Source organism: Falco cherrug, chromosome 18 (genome assembly GCF_023634085.1).
Source record: "Falco cherrug isolate bFalChe1 chromosome 18, bFalChe1.pri, whole genome shotgun sequence".
NCBI classification, from domain to species: domain Eukaryota; kingdom Metazoa; phylum Chordata; class Aves; order Falconiformes; family Falconidae; genus Falco; species Falco cherrug.
This window is the reverse complement of record NC_073714.1, coordinates 3225234-3253115: the sequence shown is the minus strand read 5'-3', so window position 1 is coordinate 3253115 and position 27882 is coordinate 3225234. Positions and strand designations below refer to the sequence as shown.

General features: G+C 56.4%; 1 protein-coding gene across 1 annotated transcript; it reads left to right on the top strand.

Annotated features, from left to right (window-relative positions):
* The first annotated feature begins 55 nt into the window (after window positions 1-55).
* On the top strand, window positions 56-27882 carry GFRA2 (GDNF family receptor alpha 2). The gene is given in 10 exon segments (XM_055696398.1): window positions 56-365; window positions 6121-6251; window positions 6254-6437; window positions 10012-10095; window positions 14556-14904; window positions 25380-25489; window positions 25574-25714; window positions 25797-25972; window positions 26560-26613; window positions 26815-27882. Coding segments are annotated over 10 exon segments (1398 nt in total). The 5' UTR covers window positions 56-325; the 3' UTR covers window positions 26944-27882.

Genomic DNA, 27882 nt, shown 5'->3' with positions numbered 1-27882 from the left:
CGCCCCCGCTCCCCGCCCCGGCAGCCAGAGCTCGGCACAAGCCGCGGGAGCCCGCGGAGCGCGGAGCCCCGGAGCGCGGAGCCGGGCGGGGATGCGGGAGGCGGCGAGGGGCGCTGCCCGGCGCAGCGGCTGAGGGCCCCGGCTCCGCGCCGGGCGGAGCGCACCCCCTCTCCCCTGCACCCCACATTCCTCTCCCGGATTTGGGATCTACCTTGGGAATTATCTTTTTTTTTTTTTTTTTTTGCTTCCCTTCCTTTTTTTTTTTCTTTTTTTTTTTCCCCTTACATTTTTTTGCACACGTGGAGGAACGCGTGGATTTACTAACATGATCTTGGCAAACGCCTTCTGCATCGTCCTCTTCGTAGGTGAGTGGCCCCGGCGGGGGTGCCCGCGGGCCGGGGGGGGGCTGCTGTCGCCTGGCCGGGTAGGATGGCAGAGGTGGCGTGTCCTTCCCCCGGGTGAGGGTCTGCGGGGGCTGGAGAGGGACCCGCGCCCCTGCGAGACGGGCACTGCCCGGCTCCAGGTCTGCAGCAGGAGAGGGACAAGGCGACACAAAGATTATAAGTAGGAGCAACTTTATTTTCCTTAAAAATAAACCCGAGGACACGCACCCCCCCACACACCTCCCTCCAGCCGCCCCATCGGGGCAGCCGCCGCCTCTGGCACCGATCGCGATCCGAGGGAGCGGGCAGCGATCGCAGCAAAGCCCTCCTCGGTTTTGATCCACTCTCTCCTTGCAGCCTACGTGGATTTGCATTTATGGATTTGCATTTCGGAGGGTATCTACCCCCTCCCCAGCCCCTCTCCCAGTGCCCTCCAGCCGCTGCCGCCTTGCCCCCCCCCCCCCCCCCCCCCCCCCCCCCGCCCCGTCCCTGCCTGTGCCTGGGAACTCGGCGTGGAGAATCGGTTCGGAAAGTTGAGCTAATTGCATGTGTGTGTGCGTGGGGAATTGCTGTCCCCTCCGTTGCAATTCGTGCGTGTTGCTTTAGATCATGTGTGAGTTATTTCGGAGCTTTGTCTCCGCCAGGAAGAAAGCTTTGCATTTCTAGGGCAGCCTCCCACGGAGACAGGGAAGGTGCAGCTAAAAAAGGGGGGAAGGCAGAGGCTGTGGTGGGTCTGGGTGAAAAGGAAGCAAATGAGAAAGGTCCATTTGTTTTGCCTTCTGCGAGGCTGGGCGCCACGCAGGACCGTGACTTGGTCGTGCTCCCTGTGCCGTGCCGGCAGCACCCGCATCCCGCTGCCTCTCGGCGGGTGCCTGCGTGTGTGATCCCCAGCACACTGCAGCAGCGAGCGCCCACAAAAACTCTGCTGAGCTCGCCTGGGCTGGAGGAGCATCACCCTGCCGGCGAGGACAGGGTGATGGGCAGCTGCTGAGGGAGACTTGAAGGTTGGCAGAGCAAACCTTCCAGAGCGTCCCATGGTGCGGGGCTGGGGGTGCAGGCAGAGGGACCACCATGCATGGGGTGCTCGGCATCGCTGGGGAGCTCTCTGCATCCTGGGTGAAATGGGGGTGACAGGCTTTTGCTCTCCCCTGCTCCCCAGCATGATCTCTGGCTGGCGAGGGGAATGGGTGATGTGCTGGGAGTGGGGGGGGGGGGCGGGAAGCTGGTGCCTCATGTGCCTTTGTGTGGGATGGGAAACAGGCCTGAGCATTTGGGGGCTGAGCCCCCATTTGGGGGTGCCCTTCCCCATGATCTGTCAGTGGGACAGTGTGCCCGGGGAGTGTTGGGGCAGAGAGAGCACGATCCCTGCCTTCTGAGCCAGAGAAAGCAAGGAGGGATGCTCTGGGGGCGAGGTGGGGGGCACAAATGGGGAGAGGAAGGGCTCTCCAGCGCTGGCTGGGGGGGCAGCTGGCCACTGGCCATTTGTACGCATGTCCAATTCGCCGCTGGACATCTCATGAGCGAGATTCTGGAGGACAAGGACCTCCAGCATGCCCCACCTAAGGCAGCCAAAGCGTGCTCCGTTTGCCCTCGCAGGGGAGGTTGCATGAAAGCGAGACCCTCTGCCCCCCTTCCGGGCTTCCCCAAAGGTTACATGAGTGCTGGGGTGGGGAGGCTGCCCCCCCGCCCACCAGAGGACCTGCAACACTCCGAGTGGTGATTGCAGGGAAAATGTGCCTCCCGACTGAGCGTGAGGGATGGGGTGACCAGGGGGTCCCCATCCTGCTGCTTTCCAAAGCAGCCCCCCATAGCATGACCTCACGGTGAGCACCCCAGGAGAGCAGGGCCTGGCACGGGGGAGCACAGCTCTTCACATCTGGGCTTTTCTTCCTGATGAGCCAAAAAACCCCTTTGACTGGGAGAAAGCCACCTCTGCCACAGCACCCAGTCTGCCAGGGCGCACGTTCCTGAGCAATTTTTTTTTTTTTTTTTTTTTTTGAGTCCAGTTATGAGGGCAAATATTTACCTCTAAAGCTGCCTGTGTCCAAAGGTCTCTGGCAGGACCAGTAAAAGGAAACGTGTGTTACAGCTAGAAAAGAGGCAACACAGCCTGCTGCTGCTGGGGGAAGCCGTGGGAGCGAGAGGAAAGCGGGCCATCGCGTTGTTTGCTGGCTGGCTGGCTGGCGGAGGCTTGTGCATCTGCCTGCAAATCCTTGCTGTGCTCTGACACCCCAGAGACTGCTGAGGATTAGGTTTAAATTCTCTGCAGATGTTTTATTGATACGAGTTTAGCGGGTGTGTATCTGTGAAACGATTTCTTTTGGAGAGACATTCACCACCACCCCCCGGCCTGCCCCTCCATCCAGACTCCCCACCTTGCGCCTCTGCGGGGGTCTGCAGAGCTTTACCTGGCTTGGCAGTGCTGTGGACCGGGAGGAGAGGAGGGCCCCAGGAAAAACCACCAACCTGGCAGCCAGGGCTGAGCATGCTGCTGGATTTAGGGGGACCAAGCTGTCCTGTGCAGGCTGCGAACCATGGGGAAGGGCTGCTTCTGCCCTTCCTCCTCCAGCGGGATGGCTTTGTGCTGTGCTTTGGGGTCTGCTGGCACTCCCGGCTTGGACGCGGTGCGGGATGCTGCAGGCACCTTATCGGGGCTGCCCTGCTCCCTGTGAGGTCGTGGAAGCAAGGTGGCAAAAGCCAGGAGGCTGAGGCCAACTCACCGCCACGCATCCCTGCCAGCTCCCCAGCAGGTGGATTTACTGTTGGGCATCCCATCCTGGCAAGAGCCAGTGCCCATCCGAGCGTGCTGCTGAGGGTGCCGGAGCCCCTTGCAAGGATGCTCCATGTGGTCCAGCGCCTTTTACACCGGGGCAGGGCTATGTCCCTTCCTTGCCTGCCTGCCAGCCCTGCTGTCCCTGCCTGGGAGGCCCATGGAGCCAGCGGGGAGACAGCAGTGCAGCCAGAGGAGAGGCTTCGGATGGTGTTTTGGGAAGAAGCTTCATGGCATCAGCTGGAGAAGACCAAATTGGAGCTGAGAGCTGGGTTGCTCCGGGCAGAGGGCTCAGAGCGAGCACTAGATCTGCAGCTGAGCTGGGCAAGGGCAACGGTGGTGGAACATGGTGGAGCTGCGGGATGGCTCTCCACGCTGCGGGATGGCTCTCCACGCTGCGGGATGGCTCTCCACGCTGCGGGATGGCTCTCCATGCTGTGGGATGGCTCTCCACGCTGCGGGATGGCTCTCCACGCTGTGGGATGGCTCTCCATGCTGTGGGATGGCTCTCCACGCTGCGGGATGGCTCTCCATGCTGTGGGATGGCTCTCCACGCTGCGGGATGGCTCTCCATGCTGTGGGATGGCTCTCCATGCTGTGGGATGGCTCTCCACGCTGCGGGATGGCTCTCCACGCTGTGGGATGGCTCTCCACGCTGTGGGATGGCTCTCCATGCTGTGGGATGGCTCTCCACGCTGCGGGATGGCTCTCCACGCTGCGGGATGGCTCTCCATGCTGCGGGATGGCTCTCCATGCTGCGGGATGGCTCTCCACGCTGTGGGATGGCTCTCCACGCTGTGGGATGGCTCTCCACGCTGCGGGATGGCTCTCCATGCCTGGAGCAATCCCGACGGCTGCAGCAGGAGCAGGTTGTCCCGGCTGCTGTGCAGGGTGCCTCGGGCTGTGTTTTCCTGCTGTGTAAAGGTGCAGAGCTGGCCCGTTTCTACTCAAAGCGTCTACCAAAACATCCTCCATCTCATGGTGAAGACCTGGCATCTCTGCCCTGAGGAGTGTTTGGGAGATGCCAGTTTCTCCTCCACCAGTCCGGGCTGTGTGTCAGGAGTGTGCCTCCACCGCTCATGGATCCTGCCTGCCTCCCATGTGGAATATAATCCTGAAAGGCCAAGAAGGGCCTTCCTGAGGGGTATCTGCCACCTAGAATTGGTTCTAACATGGGTGCAGGGGCTCTACACCTGCTCCTGGTACCCGAACACCCTTCAGACCTCTCTGAACCCAACGATGTTTGTTTGGGGGCATCGGCTGAAGACCAGGAGGACGGGATCTGTTCCTTGGCTTGACCCACCGACAGTGGAAGGGTTTCCAGACCCAGGGCTGCTGCCCGTCCTGCTCGTTCACCCCAGACATCGCCCCATCCCTCCCGCAGACTCCCCCCCTCGAGCATCCCCACGGCCCGAGGAGCGTGTCCCGACTCGGCGAGGTGGGCAGAGGCATGCATGGCTGCATGCTCCCGTGGCACCACAGGAGGCAGGGGACAGGTGGCCACCCCAGGGTGGTGGCAGGGGACAAGCCCTGCCTGCGTGGAGTAGCTGCTGCTGGGGCTGAGCGCCTGCCAAGCCTGAGAGCTTGTCTGTCCTGGGCGGGGGACGGGGACGGGGGGACAGGGGTGGCCCTTGTCACATGCCTGTAGGTGTCACTGTCCCCCTGCCATACCCAGCTGAGTGGCCACAGGTTGGAAAGGGGATGGCAGCTGGAGGCTGAGGTTTGCTGCGCCCACGTGGTGCCTTGCGTGTGGCAGCAAGGGGAAGGGGAAGCTACTCCCCATGGGTGTAGGTGTTGCACGAGGTGGGGTCTCCCTCTGTGTCACCCTCCAGGACAGCCGAGGATGCCTTCTGGGTCCTGTCGTGTCCATCTTTGCCTGCTCCAGGGCTTTCTCTGGCTGCAGATGTAAGCCGGTGGATGCAGGGGGTCAGGAGTGGCAGGGGGTCCTGCCCACCCCATCCTCATCCCCTGGCTGGTGCAGGCATGGGGGGACCAGCCATGCCAGTGCGGCCTGTCCCCCTCCCCCATGCACCCGTGATGGGATGGGCCAGTGGCCTTGCCTGGGCTTGACTTGGCAAGAATCTGTTTCAAAAAGCAAAAGAAAATGAGAAAATCATAGAAATAGTGCGAGGGCTGAGGGAGTGCCGGGTGGGAAGAGGCATGTACAGAGCCGCCTGCTGAGGCAGGGTCCAAGGGGCAGCAGTGGCTGTGCAGGGGCAGGAGCCGGGCGGGCTGGGTGGTTGCCACCCCGAGGGGTGGCTAGCACAGAGGCACGCAGGAGGCCATCCCCGAGGGGAAGAGTTTGTACCGAGCTGCTACGGCCAATCTGCAGCCCTGCCAACCCCGAGCGCTCAAAAACCCATGAGTCAGATGCCCTAAAAATCCTGTGACGGGCCTGAAAACGATGAGCTGCAAAATCCAAACCAAACAGCAACGTGCGCAGAGAGTTTGGACGGGCTTTCTGCTTCCCTGGGCTCTTGAGAGGTCATGCGTGGAGGTTCGTGTCCCCAAGCACCGGGGCTGGAAACATGCTGTGTTTGTTTATTTGCCTGTTTGGTTTTAATACGAAACAGAGTCCTGTGGCATCATGTGGCTGCCCAAGGCGTTGGGTTAACCCTCCACCGTCCCCATCCCACGCCTCGGGGCACGTCACCGCTGCCAGGGGTGCCCAGTGACATCCTGCTCGGTTTTTCAGGCCACCGGCTGAATTTTGCCATGTGTGACAGCCCCCGGTGGGGTTATGGCTGGGGACACATCCAGGCCCGGTTTAGGCATGATGGAAGGATGCTCTCCCCCTCTGGAGCAGCCTGAAGGTGGATCTAACGCCAGGGGACCGGTTGGGGGACTGTGGCTGGGGCGGGGGCTGTGTGGGGGTCCTGGGGAGGGGTCACAAGGGGTTTGCCCCACTGGGCCACCCTCCCTCACCTCTCTCTGCCCTCGTGTCTCCTTCCCCTGCCCCTCGCCCAGACGAGATCCTCCGCTCGCTGGCTGGCCCCCCGTCCCCCCCGGGGCAGGACCCCCATGGCTGGCGGGTGCCCGTGGACTGCGTGCGAGCCAACGAGCTGTGCGCGGCGGAGCCCAGCTGCAGCTCCCGGGTAGCCGAACGCTGCGGCAGTGCCTGGCCGGCCGCGACAGGAACACCATGTTGGCCAACAAGGAATGCCAGGCGGCCCTGGAGGTGCTGCAGGAGAGCCCCCTCTACGACTGCCGCTGCAAGCGAGGGATGAAGAAGGAGCTTCAGTGCCTTCAGATCTACTGGAGTATACACCTGGGGCTGACCGAAGGTACGGGGCAGGGCTCTGTGGGGGTTGCGTTGGGGTGGAGGGTGCTGGAGGAGAGGTGGTCCTGACCCACCTCAAGGTTGGGAAGCTCTGAGAGCACCTTGCTGCTCTAGAAAAATGGGGCTGAGCAGCGCCCTGGGCTGCATGGGCACCCCAGGCAAGGCAGATGGTCCCCCCTTTCTCAGGAGGGGCTGATGGGGGCTGTGCCAAGAGCTGGCCTGCCCAACGTGGCCATGGGGCAAGGGAGAAGCAGGCTGAGGGCTACATTTGCAGCAGAAGCTGATGGCTATCGTGGCAGAGCTGTTGTGCCTGGGCATCTGGGCACCTGCAAGCTGGTATATGCCCATGGGGTGCAGAGGGAAGCAAGGCTGGGGCATGGCTTTGCACCTCGATACATGCTGTGGGGATCTCTTGGGGTGCAGAAGCTGTTGCTGCCTCCTTGGCTCCCCCAGCCCCCCATTAGCCCTTGCTCTGGTGGGGTTTGGGGGGCTGGGGAGCAGCAGGGAGGGCTGGCTGGGGTCGTGCCTTGCAGAGAGGTGATGCACCAGAGCCTGCTGTAATTGCAGCCTGGTGAAGGAGTAAATCAGAGGCTGGAGCAGTGCAGGTAATTGAAATTGGATTTTGCTAGCCGGGGGTTGGTTTATGCATTGAAGTCAGGATTATCTGCTGCCTGAAGGCAGGGGAAGGCAGTGGGCTTCACCCGCTGCCCCTCGCCCCTCTGCAGAGGCATCACCGGGGCTGGGGCTGCCCTGGGGGTTCATGCTGCTGGTCCAGGGATGCAGAGGGGCAGTTTACTGGGCTCAGAGGAAGGAACTGGCCTTGAGGGGCTCAGCTGGGGCTGCTGCTCGTGCTGGTGGGGTTTGCTTTTCTGTCCTGTGGGCTCTACCCACTCCTGCCACCCCTGTGTGGCTCTCCCAGCACCCAGACTGGGGAGGAGCAGAGCTAGCATCGGTTTAACAATCTAGATCTCTTTAATGGGTTTAACACTGGCTCTGCACATGGAAGCTCTTAAATCCAGCTTCAACTTGTGCAAAACTACCAGTGCCAGAGCCCCCAAGTTGTGGCACTGTCCTTGCAAGGGCATGTGTCCGCCTGGCCCGTGGCAGCTTGCGAGCAGAAGGACCCTCGGCCACCCGAGGGGGCTGGGAGCTCGGCCCCGCTTCCACCAATGATTTGAGCCTGTAAAAATGCCTGTTCCTCTGCCGTTGCATCACCTTGGCTGAAAGCCACCTCCTGTAGTGGCTTGAGCTGAAGGGGTTCATTTGAAGGAGCCTCGGTCCTCGGCAGGCACGTTCCTGCAGTGGGCACAGCTCTCTGACCTCCCTCCCGAGCTGGGACTGAAGCCAGAGGAGGTGATGATGGTGCTGGGAGGTCTTTGGTGGCAGTGGGGAGGATGTGGGGAGCTGTATCCGAGTATGCAGCTTTCCCCTGGCTGAAATTGCCTTCAAATCTGGGTCAGCACAGGGACTAGGAGCCCCAAAACCAGCCAGAGCAGGAATTATTGCTTAATTGTTTTCTACCCCTCATTAGCAACCCTCATTCAGCAGTTTCAGAGGGCTTTGCAAACATGAATGAAGGATGCTTTACTGCTTGATGGCTACTCCAAGACCTGTAAGGGGAGGGGGAGGAGGAGGAGGTAGGAAGAAAAGTGATTATACTGAGTCTTCAGGAGAGGCTGAAGCTTTGGGGAGATCCAGCAGCTCATAGCTTTAACATGGATAAACCAGTGAATGTAAAAGCAATGAGGAGCCCAAGGTAGACCCTGATCTTCTGCCGTTTAGCAAAGCTGCTGTGCCTGGTGGCCTCCAGTCCAGCCTCTCGGCTGTGGGAGCTAACCGGTCCCTACCATTAAGGAGGACTGCTCTCACTCCAGCCTCATTCCTGGAGGTTAATTGCATCTCAGTGAGCTCAAGAAAAGTCCACTGCCCTTTTAATGCTCAGTAATTTTCCTAGCAAGCAGCAGGATTCGCTTAGTATTTAATTATTTATTGCATTGGCAAAGCAATATACCGGGAGGTTACAGTGTTTCCTAAATGCACTTTAATAAAGGTGCTATTTGTCATCGGAGCATTAGGAAACCCAGCAAGGCGAAGGGGGCTGGCCTGAAGCAAACTGCTTGGTGCTTGTCTCCTTCCTCATGACGAGCAGCAGCAGCAGGAGCTGCCCTTGGCCCTGGCAGGGGCTGTTGCACCCATGTAGCATCACCCAGCATCACCCTGAGGGTGGTGGCAAGGCCAGGGTCAGGGTGATGGGCTGAAACCCCAGAGCTGTTGAGAAAAGCCCAAGGTGGCATCCCAGCAGGATCTCACTGGCCAGCCACCCAGCTCTGCCCTCCCAGATTCCCAAGGAACAGCGCTGGGCTTGGAGCAAGCCCTCCCGCATTGCTCCCCGCCTCTTAATGAGCTTGTTTTCCAGCACAGGGTTTCAAGTGGCTCCTTAATTACACAGGATAAGTGCCGCTGCCTTGGGCTAATAATAACTCGGCAGAGCACGCGTAGGCTGGCGTGGTCGGGGCTGCCGGGGTCCATCCCGGGGGCAGACCCGGCTCACCGGCAGCGAGGGCACCCACTGCGGGCAGGGATCGATGCTTTGGGCTGCTGGTCAGCCTCTGGCTGGAGCTTTCAAAGTCCAGCCATTGATATTTTTTTTTTTTTAATATATATATGCATAAAAATATATATATTTTTTTTTTCCCTGTGGCTGCTGGGGTTTGAAGAAAGCGTTTCCTCTCCTGAGAGCCGTGGCTGGCTCTCCTGAAATCAGCCTTTTCTGGAGTTACACAAAAGGCAGGCAGCAAAATTTGCACTGAAATCAAAGATGGGAGAGAGCGGGTTTGCTCCTAGCCTGGGAACAGCTGGACCGCGCTCAGGTTCCCTCCGGAAAGTGTGGATTGCAGTGGATGAGCCCCTGGAGTGCAGCGTGGGTGGATCGGTGGTGGGGATGCTCTGGTGTTCAAATGACGAGGCTCTCCGGTTGGGTCTGTATCACCCCACCAAAATATTTCCATTTTCCCAAAGTGTACCAGAGGCAGAGTGGAAAACGTTCTTTCCAGTATTTATTTAGGCAAACGCTTTTTTTTTTTTTTTTTTTTTTTTGCAACAACAAGAAAACAACCCAGCGTTGAGTATAGACCCTAAAACTTTCAGCTTGCAGCTGGCCCAGACTCTGCAGCCACAGTCGGGAAACATTGACCTTTCAAATCCAAATTCCCTCGACTCCTGAGGTCAGTTTGAATGCGGCCTCTGCCAGACCTGCCTTGCATAAGGAGCCGAGGTTGTGGCAGGACCCAGCCGTCAGGCAGCTGCAGGCAGCAGTGCAGACCTGCCTGCCCGGCCACAACCTCCCAGCCAGCAAGAATTAAGCTGAGCTGGTCCAAAACAAGCTTTTCCTTTCGTTGCAGGGCGGTGCTTTAAAGGCTTTTTGCTTTTCCCTTCCCAAATTGCAGATTGCCACGCTGGGCAGGGGTGGGGGTGGGGGGTGCCAGCACCCCGCCATAGCCTCAGTGGCAGCTGGGGTTATTCGTTGTGGGTTTTAATTTGCTTTTTCTCCCCCTTGTGTTTCTTCCCTCCCACTCTAGGAGAAGAATTTTATGAAGCTTCCCCCTACGAGCCGGTCACCTCTCGTCTCTCTGATATATTCAGACTTGCTTCAATTTTCTCAGGTAATAAAAGCAACATGCTTCTGCTGTTTTATCTTCTCTTGCCCATGAACATAGACCTGCTACTGAGCTCCCTGGCAAGGAAAACCTGCAGCTCCTTCCCTGTGGTTTAGTTCTTTGCTCCTCCAGCTCCTATGGCCACGCTCCTGCCCGTCTTTTCCCCCACCGCCCCAGACTTGATGCCCTGAGCATCACTCAGGGATGACATGTGGCCCCCACAGCCGGCTGGGATGCTGGAACCTGGTGGAGGGGTGCGATGTAGGGGCTGGTTCCTGAGTGCTGCCAGGGTCTGATGCACTTTGGGACAGATCCTGTCTGTCCAGACCTCCCTAGCAGGATCAGACGTTGCTGGGAGAAGGTGAGCTCGCCCTGGTTTGAGCCCCTGCCCGGCAGTGATGGCAGAGCCATGGGCAGCATCCTTCTCCTCGGGCTTCCTATTCCCCGCCCCGGGCTGTGATTTAGGTTTTTACTTTCTAGACCCAGCTGCCTCCAGCCGTGGGCTTATATAAAATAGCCGAGGTGGGCTGGAGAGCCTGTAATTCCCTCATTTCTCTTGCTGATGCCTCCCTTCGTGCAGCTGAGTGTCGCAGCATTAGGCAGGGGAGGAGGGGGAGGCACAGGCACAGCCCAGGCTCTGAGGGGGACCAGACCCTCCCGCTGCCCATCCATCGCTCCATGTAACGTGTTCTGTCTTCTGGAAGATTTGGGACTGGCAGGACACCCCATATGTGGGGAAGCCAAGGGGGGGCCCTATCTGCTGTCTCTCCCTGGGGCAGCTGGCCTTGCGCTGAGCGATGGGATACTGCTGGGAGAAGGATGCCGCGCCCTTCGGAGCATCTCTGCCTCCACATCCTCCTCTCGGGAGCCCAAACTCCACCACCATCCTCAGGAACTTTTTTTTGCCGTCTATTTCCATAGACGTCTATTTCCATGACAACCCCTCCGTGCTGCGACCCGCCCCCCACCCCCCCACCCCCCCTTTTCAAATTAGGTCAGCAATGCCTTGGCTTCTCCTTGCTCTTTCTCCCCTTAACCCTCTCCCCAAAAGCCACCCACCAGGGTTTTGGGGGCCTCTGTGTCCCCAGACCTTATGGGGTGCACATGGGCAGAGGGTGGCAGCACCCTGGGGACCCCACAGTGATGCTGTGCCCCCCCCCCCACCCCACCCCGTGCAGCCCTGTCTGCAGCCGCCCTGGCTCACCTGGGGACACCTCGGAGAAGGGCTGTGACGTCCCATCCCCTCGCTGCCGTCACCTTCTGGGTTTTAGCTCCCAAAGTGAATTTGCCAGGCTCCCTCCGGGGAGCTTAGCACCGGTTCAGGATGACGATGCCACCCCCTCCCGTCTCCCGCACGCCTTTTTGGATTACATTAGCGTCAAGGAAATATTTTAGCTGCTGGAAAGTATGAAAAGCAAAGTGTCTGGAGTGGGGGATTAAACGCTCATGGGTTGATTTATTCATAAAAGCAAAATGAGAGGAGAAGGAAGCCTGTCTGGCAATTTTGGGGCTGGGGGAAGGGGGGAACTGGCTGTTGCTATGCTCCGGAGATGTGCTGTGGCCAGCAGGGTGGCCTTGATGCTTCTTCCACCCCTTCTCCGTCCCCACACACGGGGCTGGAGCAGTGTGAGCAGTGAGCAGCTGCCCCCCAGGACCCCCAGCCCCGACCTGGAGCCAAAGCAATTGAAGCAAATGAGCTGTTAGTGTTGTTTCTTGATAACAAGGCTGAGGCAGAGCCGGGCTAATTGCCTGTGGGGCTAGCGGCGGGATTACCTTACCTTTCTAGAAAGAAGGGGCTGTGCAAGCGAGGAGGGCAGCGATGCATGCCAGATGCATGCCACCGTGCTCTGATTCCTTGCACCCTCGATGGGCAGCCTGCCGGGACCGGGGGAGAGCTGCAGGCACCATGAGCGAGTATCGCAAACGAGCACCACCGCAGCCCTCCCCACACAGGGGGCTTTGCGCTCCCGGTGTCCCCCCCCACCCCCCTCATGGAGCAGAGCATCCCCGGCCCACAGTGAGGATGCTCTGTGGTGCCAAGAGGAGCTGGCGCCTGCCCTGTGGAAACCACAGCCTGCAGGGAAGAAGGAAGAGGCTCCGGTTGGGAAAGCAGCCCCATGTTGTGTTTCTGCCCATGTGGGCACCAACGTGAGCCAGCAGCATCCAAGAGGTGGGTGGGTGGCAGACCCCCAGCCTCAGCCCACGCTGCACAACACAGCATCGGCTTGCAGCAGCACTGCCTTCCTCATCACCCTCCTCCTCCTCTGCCCCTGACCCCTTCCTGCACTGAAAAGCCATGCAGTGCCTGTTGAGGGGACGGCTGGTGGCACCAAGTCTCCTGGCTTTGTCCCCTCCCCAGCTCCTTGGCCCCCATTTCCTTCTCGCCTCATGAAATTTTCATGCTTGTGCTTTATTAATGAGCTCCCCAGAAACCCTGCACTTCCAAGCATCGGCTCTATTAAAATGCATCCAGGTCCCTGCAGGTCTCGGGCAGGGCAGGAGCGATGCTCAGGGGGATTAGAAAATAAGCCGACACTTTGTGCAGATCCCAGCTGGTGCTGGAGAGCTGCTGCGCTGGCTGTTAACTGCCTGCAGGGCTCGGAGCTGGGGCAGCCACCAGCACACTTGGGTGCAAAGAGTGCTTGGTGCATCCCCCCAAAACTGGGAGCTGGCCTGGGCAAGGAGGAAAGAGAGCCATGTGTCCCCCAACTCCTCCGAGCATCTTTTTCCCCTCCTGCTCCTTGGACATCAGTGTCATGAGCTGTCTCCATCCTCAGCCCTCAGCTGGAGGGACCTGGGCAGCAAAATGACAATCCCTGCCCCATCCTGTCTTTGGGGCTTGGCTGCACAAGGAGGGTGTGAAGTTTCAAAGGATTTGTCTTCACCTCTTTTCCCTCCTCTCATGGCTTTGTTCCTAACAGGGCTCACAGCCCGTTCGCAGGAGGAGCAGGGAGGAGGATTCCCCCCCAGCACAGCACCAGGTCACACTCCGACCATCCGCCGGCTCCAACGTTAGCTCAGGCGACCTTCTGGCCTCTCGTGCTATTTTTCAAGGCAGATCTACTTATATATCATATATCATAAGAACTACTCACTTTACATATGTCTTACTAAACTTCCCTCTCCCTGGTAGATCTCCACGGTGGGCGTTCATCACTGGGATGACACATTTGGCATTTCAAGGGCTCTCTCCAAACAGTTTTACCCCCCTGGCTCTGGGGTCTTATGGCACCACAGCCCAGCTGGGGGTCCTGGCCCTGGGCGAAGGGAGCTGCAGGGACCCCACGGTCATCACAGCACATGTCAGGACTGGGGGCAGCCAGCCCCCAGTAGCTCCAAACACCCCCCAAGGGCAGTGGGACATGGGCTTCCAGCTTTACTTTTTAAGCAGGATCCCTGAACATAGGCAGAGCTGTGCTGGCAGCTCCCAGCTCCGAGGCTCACGCTGAGTTGTTTAAGATTGTGGGAAAACGAGACAAAGTCAGGTCCTGTGCTGCGAACAGCACCCCAAAACACTGCTCAGCCCCTGGGCAGCTGGGGAGGCAGGGGGAGGCGGAGGAGGATGCTCACCCAGGCAGCTGCTTGCCATTTGCTAATTAGCAGGGCCCTACAAATACCCCTGTTAGGAAGCCCTCCTTGATGCTGCTGTTCATCTTTGCTGGTGGAAGCTGGGACACAATGGAGGAATCCACAGGCTGGGGAGGAATTTAGGGATTAGGTGGCTGGTCCAGTCAGGTGGCTTCTAAAATAGCACCTGGGCTGTGGAGGGTGATCCATCATTTTGACAAAAAAAAAAACAACCAAAAAACCCAAACCCAAAACAGAAAAGCAACAAAATTCAGCATCTGGTCCTGTGTGTTGGTTTGGCTTTGTCCATCCTCTTCCTGTTTGTTTGCTGGCAGCTGGGATTCCCAGGGCGGGGGTGGGATCCCACCCACACCTGGCTCCGGTGGCAGCCTTGTCCCTGCCTGGATAGTGCTCAGCCCTGGGGAGGATAGCTGGGGGGGTGATCCAGTTTTGGGGAGCCCCAGTTTTGGATGTGGGGGCCACGGTGCCCTGTGCAGCTCAGCAGATTATTCTGCTTTGGAGCAGGCTGAATAATTAACAATTATTCTTTGAATAATTGACAAGGAAAAAAAAATATTGCAAATTCATGGCATAAATTATGCACTGAAGACTGTTTGACCGTGTCCTGTCCCTTCCCCCCATGGCTGCAATCGGTGTGCATTAACTCTTTCTGTGCTGGAGAACCTCCAAATTGTGCAAGGGGATGGGGATGAAGTGGGAGGCAACTGCACAGGTGCATCCAGCCCCCTCCCCACTGCCAGCAGGGACAGGTTGTGCTGGAGATGCCAGGAGGTGATGCCGATGCCAACCCCCTTCCCCACAGCACCTCCCTAGGTTGAGGGCATCTCCCCATCCCTCAATGCCACGCTCACCCCTTCTCCCTCTTGCGTTCCGGGCAGGAATGGACCCTGCCACCAACTCCAAAAGCAACCACTGCCTCGACGCGGCCAAAGCCTGTAACCTGAATGACAACTGCAAGCGCCTGCGCTCAGGCTACATCTCCACTTGCAGCAAGGAGATCTCGGCCACCGAGCACTGCAGCCGGAGGAAATGCCACAAGGCTCTGCGCCAGTTCTTCGACCGTGTCCCCAGTGAATACACCTACCGTCTCCTCTTCTGCTCCTGCAAGGACCAGGCTTGTGCCGAGCGCCGGCGGCAAACCATCGTCCCCTCCTGCTCCTACGAGGACAAGGAGAAGCCCAACTGCCTGGATCTGCGCAACACGTGCCGGACGGATCACCTCTGCCGGTAAGGGCTCTGTGTGGGCTTCTCCCAGCGCTTCCCAGTGCCGTGGGGATGACCTGCAGACTGTAGACGGGGATTTGTGTGGGGCCATGGCCGGGATTGTAGCGTGCTTTTGTTGCATGACCCTATTCCAAGTTTAGTGGTTGCATCTTCCCAGTGCCGCATGGCACCCACCGGCTGGTCTTCTCCAGTAACAGCTGTATTCTGTGCGTGGAATGGGGCCGAGTGAGCGGGTTTTGGCTACTCTTGGAGAGGTTTGTGGGGTAGGACGTGGCCTCGAGGTCAGTCTCCCTTGCTCTGGAGTGAACCTGTGGCTTTGTGCAGGGCTGCGTGTGGTTTGCAAGCACTGGGGCTGCCAGCCAAGACCCCCACCCCATCCTGAGGTCTGATCTGCTCTGAAACCCCCAGTGCAAAACCAGCGCTCTGCCTTTCCCCGTGCTTGGCCAGGGAGGCTGCGGTGGGGTGATACCTTCCAGCAGTGCTCGGTGTGGGATAGAGACGTGGGGCAGAATCAGAGCAGTGGGGACGGAGCTGCCTCTCTGCTGTGAACAGTGGAGCTGAGTCCCTGGGGACCATGCTGGCTCTGTTGCCCACCCAGGACTGCTCCGTCTCCCCAAGCTGTGTGTGTGGGGTGAATGTGCAAAAGGTGCTGCGGCGGTGGGGGCACCCGTGCCCTGCAAACAGCAAAATCCCTCAGCATGCCTTCACCATCCCCAGCGAAACTCCATGGCTGGTGAAACCCACTCTTTTCCCCGTTGCGAAGCAAAGTCGGGAGAGCAGGCTTTTGTTCCGTTATGAAACTCATTATTCATACGGCAAAAAAACTCCTGTCACCCTCCAGGGGCTGGATCAGCCTCATAAAGAATATGTTTCCCACGAGAAGGAGGGTCCTTTTGCCATCAAGGTGATGGAGTTTCCCAGAGCCTGGTGGCGAAATAAATAAATAACACCGCTTCAGGTCTTCCTCTGGCTGCAAGCAAATGTGTTTGAAACGTAGGAATGTGGCTTTTTATCAAAAAGTAATACAATAAGCCAATGTCTATGAATAAAAGATACCAGAGCTGCGCCGAGTCGCGGCCAAATTAATGGTAGCACCTCTCCGTCGGCAGGCCTGATGCTTGCTCAGACATTAGATGCTGCGGATGCATCCGCTCGTGGAGGGGAATAACCTGCATTAGCAGCATGTTGGGAAGGGCCAGAGAGGCCACGGAGCTGCCGAGAATTAATTATAAGCCTATTCCTGCATGAAATGAAATTCTGCCAGAAAGAGGTGAAGCAGCAAAGGGGGAAGCATGTGGCAGCTGCTTTGGGTGTTTGCTCCAAGTTGGAAATGTGTTTTTCTGGCAGCAGCGTGGATGCTGACTGGCTGGGGAGAGGCAGCCCCAGCTGGGGGCTCTGCAAAGTGCCCAAATCCAGCATTTTTTGAAGCATCCAGCTGTGGGCATTGGCTTGCAGAGTTTTGCCTTAACCTCGGCTGTTTCCTCCCCGTGGTGCAGCGTTGCAGGGCTGTGCATGGATGCACTCCTTGGATCTGGGCTTGCAAAAGGTCCCATCCCATCTGCTTCCTACAGCTCTGCCCTGGGGAGCTCTAGCAGCGTTCCCCAAGGCTCGGGCAGGCAGGTTTGCTCCAAACCCCCTGTTAAAACCAGTCACATTAACCAGGCTGTGGCACTGGGGTACAAGCCTGCGGTGGGGAGCCCGCACCCGGGGATACTCCGAGATGCTGCTGTGCTCCAGCAGCTCACTTGATCTCCTTGTGTTTGCAGCTGCAAAAGTGTCTCGAAGTGGTGACCTACCTGGGGTAAGCCGTGCCCGGCACCTGAGCTGAGGGGGGAAAAAATAAGATTTTTTTTCTCTATTGATGTTGCCTTGCAAGTGAGAGAGGGTCTGGCTTTTTTCTCCCTGGCTTTTGGGATGGAGAGGGCTCTGGCAGAGCCTTCTAGCAGGGGCGGTGTGTGCACTGTGCTGTCCCTGGACACACATGCTGGCTGCAGTTTATGCTCCTTGCTGCTGTTCCCCCCATCCCCATCTCCATCTGGAGATCTCCTGCTGGTACCTCTTCCCTGGGGATGAAGGAATGGCCCTTCACCCTGTGCCTGATGCACACATGGGCGTCATGTCCCCTGGCCCATGGGGGAAGGATGCGGAGGAGAGCTGGTCAAGGAAAACCGTCGTTGTCAAGAGTCTTGGCTGAGTGCTGGCTGTCCTGTCTACTCGACATCAGCTGCCTGGCTGCCCAGTGGCCCCAGGCACGGGCAGGGAGTTGTAGCTCCCACTGCTTCGGGTCCAGTTTCCCAGCTTAGAGGTGGGCATGGACTTACCTGCCAGCTGAACCCTTCTCCCACAGCCTCATCTCCTCTTCCATGCACCTTCTTGGCATTTCCCAGCTGCTCCAGGCTGAGAACTCCTAGTGAGCCTGGAAAGCACAGGCTCGGGAGCTGGATGAAATCTAGGCTAACCACCCCGTGGGTGATGCAGACTCCACCAGCAGCTGCTGTTTGTTCTTCATCAGAGGCTTTTGACCAATGCAGAGGTGCCAGAGGTATTTAGAGTGGATTTGGCTTGGTGAAAGGGGGTCTCATTCAGTGGTGATGCAGAGGCCCCTGCTGCGGCCTCGGTGCTTGGAGCCACTGTGCAGACAGCGCTGCACCCACAGAGCCACAGGACGCTCGGGGTTGGAAGGGCTCTCTGGAGAGCATCTAGTCCAACCCCCTGCTAAAGCAGGTTCCCCTAGAGCAGGTAGGGTGTGGAGCATCATCAGACTCTAGTACATCACTCCAGGACCCCTTGGGATGCTGCTGGCCCAGCTCGGGGGGAGCAGCTCGTGCCACTCTCCTGTAAAGCCTGCTGAGGTTGGCATCCATGTGCGGGCAGGGTGGGCTTGGTGGTCTGACATCCCCGTTGCTGAGCGGTTCTGGCCTTGTTTTGCAGGTACGGGGTGATCTGCAGGGCTGCCTGGTGCTGGGGGAGGGGAGGGGCATCTCCTCTCTCTCCAGCCTCTCCAAGGCCCTCTGTGTTTATAAATAACAAAGCATTGACAGGCAGCCTCTGCCAAGATCATCACCAGGTGCCGGGAATGGGTATAAATAGAGAGTGCAGGCTTTGTCCTCCTTCCCGTGGCATCTGCACCCACCAGCCTCCCCCCAGGTGCAACTGAGCATCAAACCCCTCCACGTCCTGGTCCTGTCATCCCCAGCCCCTGCCTGCAGGCAAGGCAAGGCTGGGGTCTGCCGTGGGATTTCCCGTCCGTGCCGGTGCTTATGCTTATCGCACCGGCATCGCAGATGGATGCTCGTCCTCCTTATCTGCACGCGGGACTGGCAAGGGCATTGAACTCCGAAGCAGATCGGCAAGCTGCTCCGAAACCCAGCGGTGACAGGAGATGAGATAATGCTCCCGCACGGGCTGCGAGCGTAATTAAGCCTCCTGGCTGAACGCTTAATGAACGGCAAAGCCCTCTCTACCCAGATAGGACTTTGCTGGGAGATATTTGCTGCCATCTCGCTGTGGTCGGTGCTGAGCTGGGTGCAGGGGGCTGCCCCTCATAGGGGCTGCTGCTCCTGCAGGATGCGGCCCACCCTGAGGTCGCATGGCTTCCTTCCCAAAAGCAGAAGAGTTGGAGGAGAGGGCAAATTAATGGTCCAGCATGGCAAACTGATGAAAATTCTGGAAGCTTTCACAGCTTTCTGCAGCTGCTTTCCAGCTGCATAGGGCTGATGGTTAAATGGACGTTGAACACCAGCCCCTGTCCCCTCAGTGGTCACAAAGGTGGGGAGATAAAAGCCACCAGCTCTTCTGTTGTGGCCAAGAGCGCTCTGCAGGTGGCTGGTTCCTGAATGCTTTGGGCTGGGGTGTTTTAACCAGTGGGCACCATCCTGGCATAGAGCAGGGGCTGGATCACCTGGGGGTCCCCACAGCCCATGTGGCCCCCGAGCTCCTGTGCATCCCTGCGTGGGCTCACCTCCTGGTGGGGGCAAGCGCTCAGCCTGTGCCTTTCCCTTGCCGGGAGTGGGGTGCAGAATCTGGGTTATTCTGGGCTAAAATCCTGCATTTTGCTCTAGACGAAGCAGTTCAAATGGTCTTGACCTGTGAGGCTGCTAAAAATCCCTGGTGTGATGCTCCAGCTCCAAGCCCCTTCTCCAGCTCCCGGCTGTGAGAGCAGGAGCAATCGGGCTCAGATCGCTGCAATTTGTGAAGATTTTCGTGCCAGGAAGCTTTTCCCGGCACAACAGAGGAGCCTGACAAACTCCCCGAGCTTTGTGTCTGATTGCAATGGACAGGTTTTAGCTCCAAGAATATAAAAACCTTTTGCAAAACACTAACCTCAGCTAAGGGGAAAGGGAAGGAAAGGGGAGAAAAGAGCTGATTTCAGCAGCTGCAGTTTGCTGTATTTTTCATCTTGCATCAGCAAGTCAGGAACACAAATAATCTGGTCTTATATGCTTCAGTGATGCTGGTGCTGAAGAATTTCCCAGCCTCCACTGGCTGTAGCTCCTCAGCATCCAAAAGCAGGGTGATGTTTCATTTGCCTGACTGTTCTCCCCGTTTTCAGCACGTTTACGGCTGGGAGGGGGACGGACACTGCCCAGCCCCTCGCAGGACCCCTGTGCCTGCGTGCATTGGTGAGATGCCGTTCTGCACAGCAGAAACCAGCTCTCTTCGGCTGGGGTTGGGATGCTAATTCAGGAGCGATACCTGGGGGAGGGGAAGGCTTGCTTCATTACTCAGGGACCCACCAGTGAGGCTTGGCTCGGGGTGCGTGCAAGGGAAGGAACGGATCCAAGCTGGATTACTGATCAAACACCAAACACAGGAACAAAACTTTTTTTTAACCCACGTCCTCGTCTTCACGCCTTTTGTTTAGCACAGACAAAAATGCCATCTATAATGGATGTTTCCTTGATAAACAGCGGAGCAGCAGCTCAACTTTCTCATTACATCGTGTAATGAGAGAGGCTCTGAAGTGCTGCTCGGCTGTCCAGATAGCTGTCTGGGAAGAAGAAGGAGGAGGAAAAAATGCTCGTGGATTTAACAGACGCTGTGGGTGCTGGTAGAGAGGAGCAGTGCTTGAGGCTGGAGGGGGACAGGGCACCTGATAGGTGCCCAGGGTGGGTGGCTGCACCAAGGCTGGGCGACTGGGGCTGCAATAACGTGCTGAGGGAAGCCTCCAAATCCGACCTGAAGTTAGCAAATCTGCAAAGGATGGTGGCTTTGGCTTCCCGTTACGGGGGCACAGAGGGAGAGGGCCAGTGGGGCAGCACCCCCCGAGTACCTGTCCCCCAGGACCCTGTGGGCACCCATATGCAAAGGCAGCTGGAAGGGACCGCTGAGCTCTGTGGCCACCTTGCTCAGGGCTAGCCGCACTCTTAACACAGTAATAAGTCAATTCACACTGAATAATTAAATAGAGAGCCTTCATAAGTATTGACTTAATGTGACAGCAAGTCTATACTGACTCGGGGTTTGCTTATGTAAACACAATCTCCTGTTCAGCTTAGTTAGCAGTTCAATGAAATAGAACAGTCCTTCAATTAAAATCAAATGATGCGTGCGTTTAATTCTTCCCTTCTCTTACCGGGTAATGATAGGGTTTGAGCATAGGCAAGAGGATAGAAAAAAAAAAAAAAAAAAAGTCTTTTAACTGCTTTTATCTGTGATGGATCAAAATGTGATGTCCTAAAAATACATATGGATAACTAAAGTTCTTAATCAACTTACTAACTTACCAGTTGGTCCGTTGTCTGTTTGTCCTCATGGTTTTTTTCCTCTTGCTGGCTTAGCTCTGCTTACTCTAATTTGGGGATTTTTCTTCTGCTTCTCTCTGGCTCATTCTGTTTTTTCCTCTTTCCTGCTGCCCCCGCCTCCCGGGGTGGGGGGCAGCTTTGGGATGGGGACCGGTGCCCATCCCACAGAGAGATGCTGTGCTACAGCAGGGATACAGTTTTCACTAAAAGCAGGAATAAAACCCTCCTGGCTTATACCAGAATAGGTCACTTGGTCTGCAGAGGAGGCAGATAACTTTTCCTGGATCAAACAGGTATTTCCATTGATCTTTTTTTTCCCCTCTGTGAATTGTTTACTAGCTTTGGTAGAGGGTCATCCAGAAAAGTGGAGCTCTGCCTCAGCTTCTCTCTGCTTTTTTTTTAGCTGATCCCCATCCCCAGGGCTCTTTGAATTACCTGGCCACTGTTCTTGGTGTTTGAGGCTAATTTTTTTATCTCTGCATCTCCTGACTTCGAAAGCATTCATCTCCAGCAGGACGAGCTGGCAGAGCGAGTGTAGGGAGGAGGATGCCCAGCGGGCCCGTGGGTTTTTTATGTCTTGCTGAGTTTTTGCATGTTGTCACAGCTTCTTGAACATCCACTGCTCTGCAGGGGGGGAGAGGCGCGTTTCTGAGCCGCTTCTCAATGCTCGTGTCTATTAAAACCATTTTTCCTTGGTCCCTGTAAATTGCCTGTGAAAAACATGTCTTGAGTAATCTCCGCATCTTGGACATTTTCTGCATGAAATATTCAGGAGCCTGATACAGTTCGCTTTGATGGGTAGTGAGTTATTACCAGCGCCGGGCTTGGACTTCTCATAGGCGTGTGGTGATGGGAACAATTAGCACCCAATTAGGCACCTTGCATCTGTTCTGGGGATTTTTCTGCTTATAAATTGCAACGCACCAACAAGCGGGGGGGGCAAAAAAACCCACAAAACAAAAAGCCTTTGCTGTGCAGGTAACTTTAATGTCAGAGTGAGGGGGTCTCGCTGGTGCTGGCAAGGTGATTCTGAATTCCTGTGCGATAACAAGGCTGGGAGATGAGGTATCAGCTGGGAGCTGGTGGGATGCTCCCTCCAGCGATGCACGACGTCCCCTAAACACGAGGTATATGCACCGGGGATGTACATATGGGTGCACTGCAGGTACCCTGGGAGGTGCCTGGAGTTGGGCAGGGAGAAAGAGAAATACTAAAACCCCCAGTACCCTGGGGCTGCCTCCCCTTGGTCTTGTTCACCCCAAATCAAACCCATTTTCAGCAAAAATCAAACTCCTTTTCTAGATGCATCAAAGAGAAACAGCTTGGAAATGCCTAACTTTGAAAAGCAGCACTTGGAGCAGGTTTGGGATATGATATATACGTGTATATATAGAATTAATTTTTGTTAATCCCTCTTTCACCCTTTTTTTTTCTTTTTCCTTTTTTCCCCCCTTGGAGGCCTTTCAGGAAAATAATGTGCTGGCCAAGGCTGCACTCTGCAGCTCCCCGTGCTGCCGTCCTCCTTCCCCATCCCTCCATCCCTGACCCAGCTGCCAGCCCAGCTCTTCCCAGTCTGGGTCTGGCCTTTGCAGGCAGAGACCAGCCAGACCCACCTGCTGCCTCGAGCTGCCAGCCAGCCGTTTGGCACCAATTCCTCCTGTTTCTGCTAAGATGGACTTGGCACCCTCTCTTTTTTTTTTTTGCCGGGGCACTTAAAAGCAGAAATCTGAGAAGCTATGGGCCAGCTCCAGTAAGGTTTATTCCTGGCAGTTAGTTTCATCCAGCGACTGCAAACTCATTGTATACAACGGAAAGAGTGACATCTGGCTTGGATATTCTGGAAAGATTACCAGCTGGCTTGTCATGTATTATGAAAAGAATAACATTTGCCTTAGAGGATGCTACAAGCCAGGAGCAGAGCTCCGGGGAGCAGCGTGACAAATTTTCGTGGCGCTCGGTGATGAACTTGCCACAGTTCTTTAAGACAATTGACGTGCCTTCACCTCTGATTTGGGGAGAGGGGAAATGCTGTCGCAAACTTTATTTATCTCCCGTGGAGGGGAGGAGGAGGGAGTCCAAATACCTTCCTGCGATGGGGAATGTGTGAAGGGAGTGGAGCTGGAGCTCTGCTGCTCTGCCATACCCCCTCCCCCCCAGGCTCTCCCTTCTGCTCCCACCTTGCGAATGGGGAGCAGCACCCCTGACCTTGAGCTGCTTTGGCTGCTGAGCACTGCAGATGTCCCCTGGCAAAGCTTTTGTGCACGCGCTGGGCTTCGTGCACAGCTCCAGCGAGGGAGACAGTGTGCTGCAAGCTGAGCATCGATCCTGGGAGTGAGTGCAGGATTGGAGCCCCTGGCCTCCCTCTCTGTGCTGTGGGCACTGAGGGTGTGTGTGTCCTTCCTCATGTACTAAATCACTAGGGAGGGAAAGAAACGTGGGGCTGGTGAAAATAACATGCTCCTGGGATGGGTGAGGGTTTTTTCAGGAAGGAGACAGAGCAAGTTTGCTCCTTGTCTCACACATGCCGCAGGAAGAGCTGCAGAATCCCCTTTTGTCCCTGAAATCAGCACTTTAGCCCAAGCCCATCCTCCCTGCCCGTGTCACGGAGCAGCCGCCCCACACACCCCTCAGCTACATCTCTCCCTGAGGCGATGCCAGTTGCGTTATTGCTATTTATTAGCATCCAATGTGTAGAAGAACACAGCGGTGCCCAGGAGTCCTGTCTTCTCATCAGGAGTGCTTGAATAACCCAGATGAAGAGGCTGACCTTGCCCTGGAAATGTGCAGCCTCTTGGGAGGCTGTAAGTGGGTCAGGCAGCTGGTATAAGTGGGAAAATAATCCAGTTCATGCCACTGGCAGCCCATCAGCAGGCGAAACCAGAGTGCGACCTGCACACCCAACTGCAGGAAACAGCAGAAAGAAGGTACTAAGGGCATGGGTGGCTCTTGCCAACCCCTAGCTCGGCTGGGATGCTCGCTGTGGGGTGATGCTGGGGTCCCCAGAGGACCGAGGGGTCCCCAGAGGAGGCTCAGCCGCTCCGCAGAAGGTGACTGCATCGGTGGCTGTGAAACCCCATGACCTGGAAAAAGCCCCAGTCGCAGATGGCTGGAAACAGTGAAAATCTCCAGGAAACCACTGCATTCCCGCATGGAGCATCCAGTGCTTGGGTCCAGTCCTGAGCAGCTGTGCTTTATTCCCTCTTACGTCCTTTCCCCAGTACGTAGCCTACAAAACCGCCGTGGGCTCAGCAGCAGCATCACTGCTCCTCCCCGGTGCTGGCTGCGTTGTGGTGGTACCTGCACCCCACTCCCTTCGTGCACTCGAGGTCTGGTGTGATGAAAAGTGCTGGGTGGATGTAAGGTATGGCCGCAGATCCCTTCTACTTCATTCAATCGCTGCTTCATTTGTTCCTCTGTCTAATTTGATCAAAACCTTCTGAAAACAAATCATTCCTATTTAAAAAAAAAAAAAAAGACAATTTCTATCCTTTATTTTCATCAGTTTTTATGGCTTTAGGCAGGTACTGTTGGATGATTCAATCACTGGTTGGACAAAGATGACATTTAATTAAGAAGGAAGGAAAAGGAAGCTACAGAAAATAATGTATGCATTCTTCTTTCTATATGAAGTGTGGAAAAAAAGAGCTGAGGAGATTTTCTGTTGTGAAGTGCAAGGTCTCATCTACAGTGTCAGCAACTTGGCTGCTTTGCGGCGTTTCCTCCCTGTGATTGAGATCCAGTGTGGGCCACAATTCAGCCTCGTGTCTACTCATCTAATGACTGAGTCAATTTGGAAAACTGCAGCCCATCCATCTGTCCACCTGGTCCATCTGCCCATCCCCTTCTACATCCTTCCCATTTCTTTATCCTTCCACCTTGGTGATTCAATTCATCCCAAGAAAAATCCCCAGAGCATCACAGGGAAAGCGTGGGTTTGTCTCTGTGGAGCCAGATTACTGATACACCTGGAAATAACGGTGCTTCCATCGCTCCCTGCGCTGCTTCTGTGCATTACGCTGAGCAGTGAAGAGAAGATGAGAAGGGGTAACCAAGCCAGTAATCGTGTTAGGAGTGGAAATCAGCTCCTCTGCTCCTCTTGTCCCTTCTTTATTCCTCCTGGTCCTTCTGGTTCTCTCCATCTCTGCTCTTTCTGCCTTTGCTCTGCCCCCAGAACTGAGTCTGGCAGGCAGGGCACGAGAATCTCAGCCCCCGGGGTCTCGGCGAGCCTTCCTTTTGGTTTTTTTTCTTCCCTTCTCAGCTTCAAAGGAAGAAAGGAAAAATGTAAACCCCAACCTCAGGCATTTTAATTGCGCTCTAAGCTTTAACATTTCAGGGGGGAGATAAAAACAAGCAGTGAAATTTTACAGTCATGTAATGACGCTGGGAGCAGGGCGGCCAAATGAGGTTGTGAAGTTTACGGTGTGCTCCGCCAGGCGAGCAGCACTTGGGGAGGGCTGGGGGGGTGGGGAGCAGTGAACGATGGAGGAACAAGGGTCCCAGGCTTGGGGACTCATCCCAGTGGGATGGCACCCGTGACCCTCCGGCGGGCTGGGGAGGCAAGGCAAGAAGTTGCACCTCCTGAGTCTAGATTTCATTTAGATCTCTGCTCTCTACCCTGTTTATCTTCTTTTCTCGCCTTTATTTTTTTCAAACGTTGCTCCTTGCCGCTGAGTTGCTCCGTGCCGGGAGCAGAGGTGAAAACCTGTCCCTCTCCCTCTTGCTGTTTGCTCCCAGGTCCCGGCTGGCTGATTTCCACACCAACTGCCAAGCTTCCTTCCAGTCCCTGACCAGCTGCCCCGGGGACAACTACCAGGCATGCCTGGGCTCCTATGCAGGGCTCATTGGTGAGTGCCGGGGGGGTCGGGATGCTGAAGGGTCTCCCCCATCCCGGCCCCTCATCCCTCTTCCTTCTCCTTGCCCGAGAGCAGGCTTCGACATGACGCCCAACTACGTTGACGCCAGCACCACCAGCATCACCATCTCACCCTGGTGCTCCTGTAAAGGCAGCGGCAACATGGAGGAGGAGTGTGAGAAGTTCCTCCGAGACTTCACGGAAAACCCTTGTCTCCGTAAGGCGCATCCCCGTCCCCCTCCTCACCCTGCCCCATCACCGCTGGGGTGCAACCCCCCATAAACATCTCCTGCTCCCAGGAAATGCCATCCAAGCCTTCGGCAACGGCACCGATGTGAACCTATCCCCCAAGAACCCCTCGCCACCCATCACCCTGCCACCGAAGACAGAGAAGAGCCCTGCCTTGCCGGATGACATCAACGACAGCAACACCATGTATGACACGAGTGTCATCACCACCTGCACCTCCGTCCAGGTAGGACCCACACCGGGGCACTGCTGCAAACTGGGGGCACTGGCCTGGACCCTCAATGGGTCTGTTGGTCGGTTGCAGCCCATGGGTAGCAAAAAGTCCTGCTCAGTGTGTGCAACTTGGTCAGGATGCAGTGCGGGTACCCAGGTGCCCGGCAGGATCTGGCCTTCCCTGGTAACTGGGGGTCTGGGCACTGCCCAGGGGTCTGGCGTGGGGAGGGATCTGTGCCCTTCCCTCGCTTGGGGCATCGTCCCCTGCCTGGCACAGCACTGTGCCCAGGGCAAGGTGAGCCGGTGTAGCTGCCCCAAGCCCAGCTTCTCCTGCCTCTGGCTCACTTGGGGTGAAAACAGATTGAATTCTATGATGTTTTGGGAAACCTAAACCCCACATATTTTCTTGCATTGTGCTGGGCTTGTGGGCTCACTCTTTGCTCCTCGGGTGGTAAGGCAGGCATCGCCCCGCGCCCTCGCAGGGCAGCTCTGCAGCCCCCAGGGGAACTTGGGGACCCCAAACCTTGGGGTGCGACTCCAGGCAGGAGCAGCCCCGGGTGCACATCCCTGCCCTAAGCCTTTCCCTTTTCTCCTCTCCAGGAGCATGGACTGAAGCTAAACAAGTCCAAAGAGCAGAGCCTGTGCTACTCAGAGGTACGTCTGGGGCAGGGGGGAGCACGGGGAGGGGGGTCCTGGTGCCAGAGCTGTTTCCCACTGCAAACGGCTCGGGAAGGATGTGCCAGACTGGGAACCGCTGGCTTCACTGCCTGAAGGGTGATGACAGGCATTTTCCAAGGTTGGATGCTTTTCCCAAAAAAAAGCCCTGGTGAAACCCCACTGTCCCCTTGCCCGCAGACCCAGCTGACCACAGACATCATGCCAGACCAGAAGACGTTTGTGGACCAGAAGGCAGGCGGCAGCCAACACTGGGCGGGCCGGACCCTGCCCATTGTGCCCATCCTCCTGCTGATGCTGGCGTTATAGAGGGGCGAGAAAGGCAGCGGCTGGCGGGATGAGGACGCTTGCACAAGCGTGCACAAGTGTGCACGGGGAGCGCCCACTGGCATGCTCGCTCTCGCTTTGGTTCCTGCGGCAGCAACGGGGAAGGGAAGGATTGCCTCGTGTTGGAGACTGAAATGCTCACAACCTCTGGGGATGCTGAGCCTCAGCACACCGGGCGGCAGGAGGACCCTCATCATGCTGGGAAACTTTGGTGGTTTTCTTCCTATTTTCATTTTTTTTTTTCCTTTTTTTTTTTTTTTTTTTTTTTTGTCTTTTACGGTGTGTTGGGTTTCTTTTCTAAAGCAGGAGCCCATGGCCCATGGCAAAACCTCCCCATGTGCCCTGCAAGAGGCGATCCAGAGTGGCACCGGGGAGGGAAAATAAATGTCGAGCAGAGCTTTGGCGAAGGTTCTTTGCAGCACCCATCGGCCCGGGTGCGCTGGGGTGGCCGTGGGGACGGTGAGGTTTCCGCATCGGAGCATCCTAGGGGATGGAGCACCGTCGGGAGGCTCTTCTGCATCCTCCAAGGGAACTCACTGGAGCTCTTGATGTTGTTATTGGGGGTTTGGGGTTTTTTTTCTTTCCCGTGGTCAGCGAGAGTTTTAAAATGGAAGAGAAAAGAAACTACTGTTCAAACGTTGTGAGGTTGTCCTGATGTTTTCAATCTGTCACTTTGAGAGGGAGGTTTTTCTTTTTTTTTTGGTTGATTTTTTAAAAATCCTTGTCCAGTTGAATTTGGATTGGGATGGGATCTGGCCCGTCAGTGGTCAGAACCCTCTATATGTTCCTCTCAGTTTTCTTTCTTTTATATATACATATATAGTGTATGTATATACTGTTCACCTATACCTACATATATGTATGTATATACATAACCATATACATCTACAGTGTGGCTTTTTTAATTTCCTTTTTTTCCTT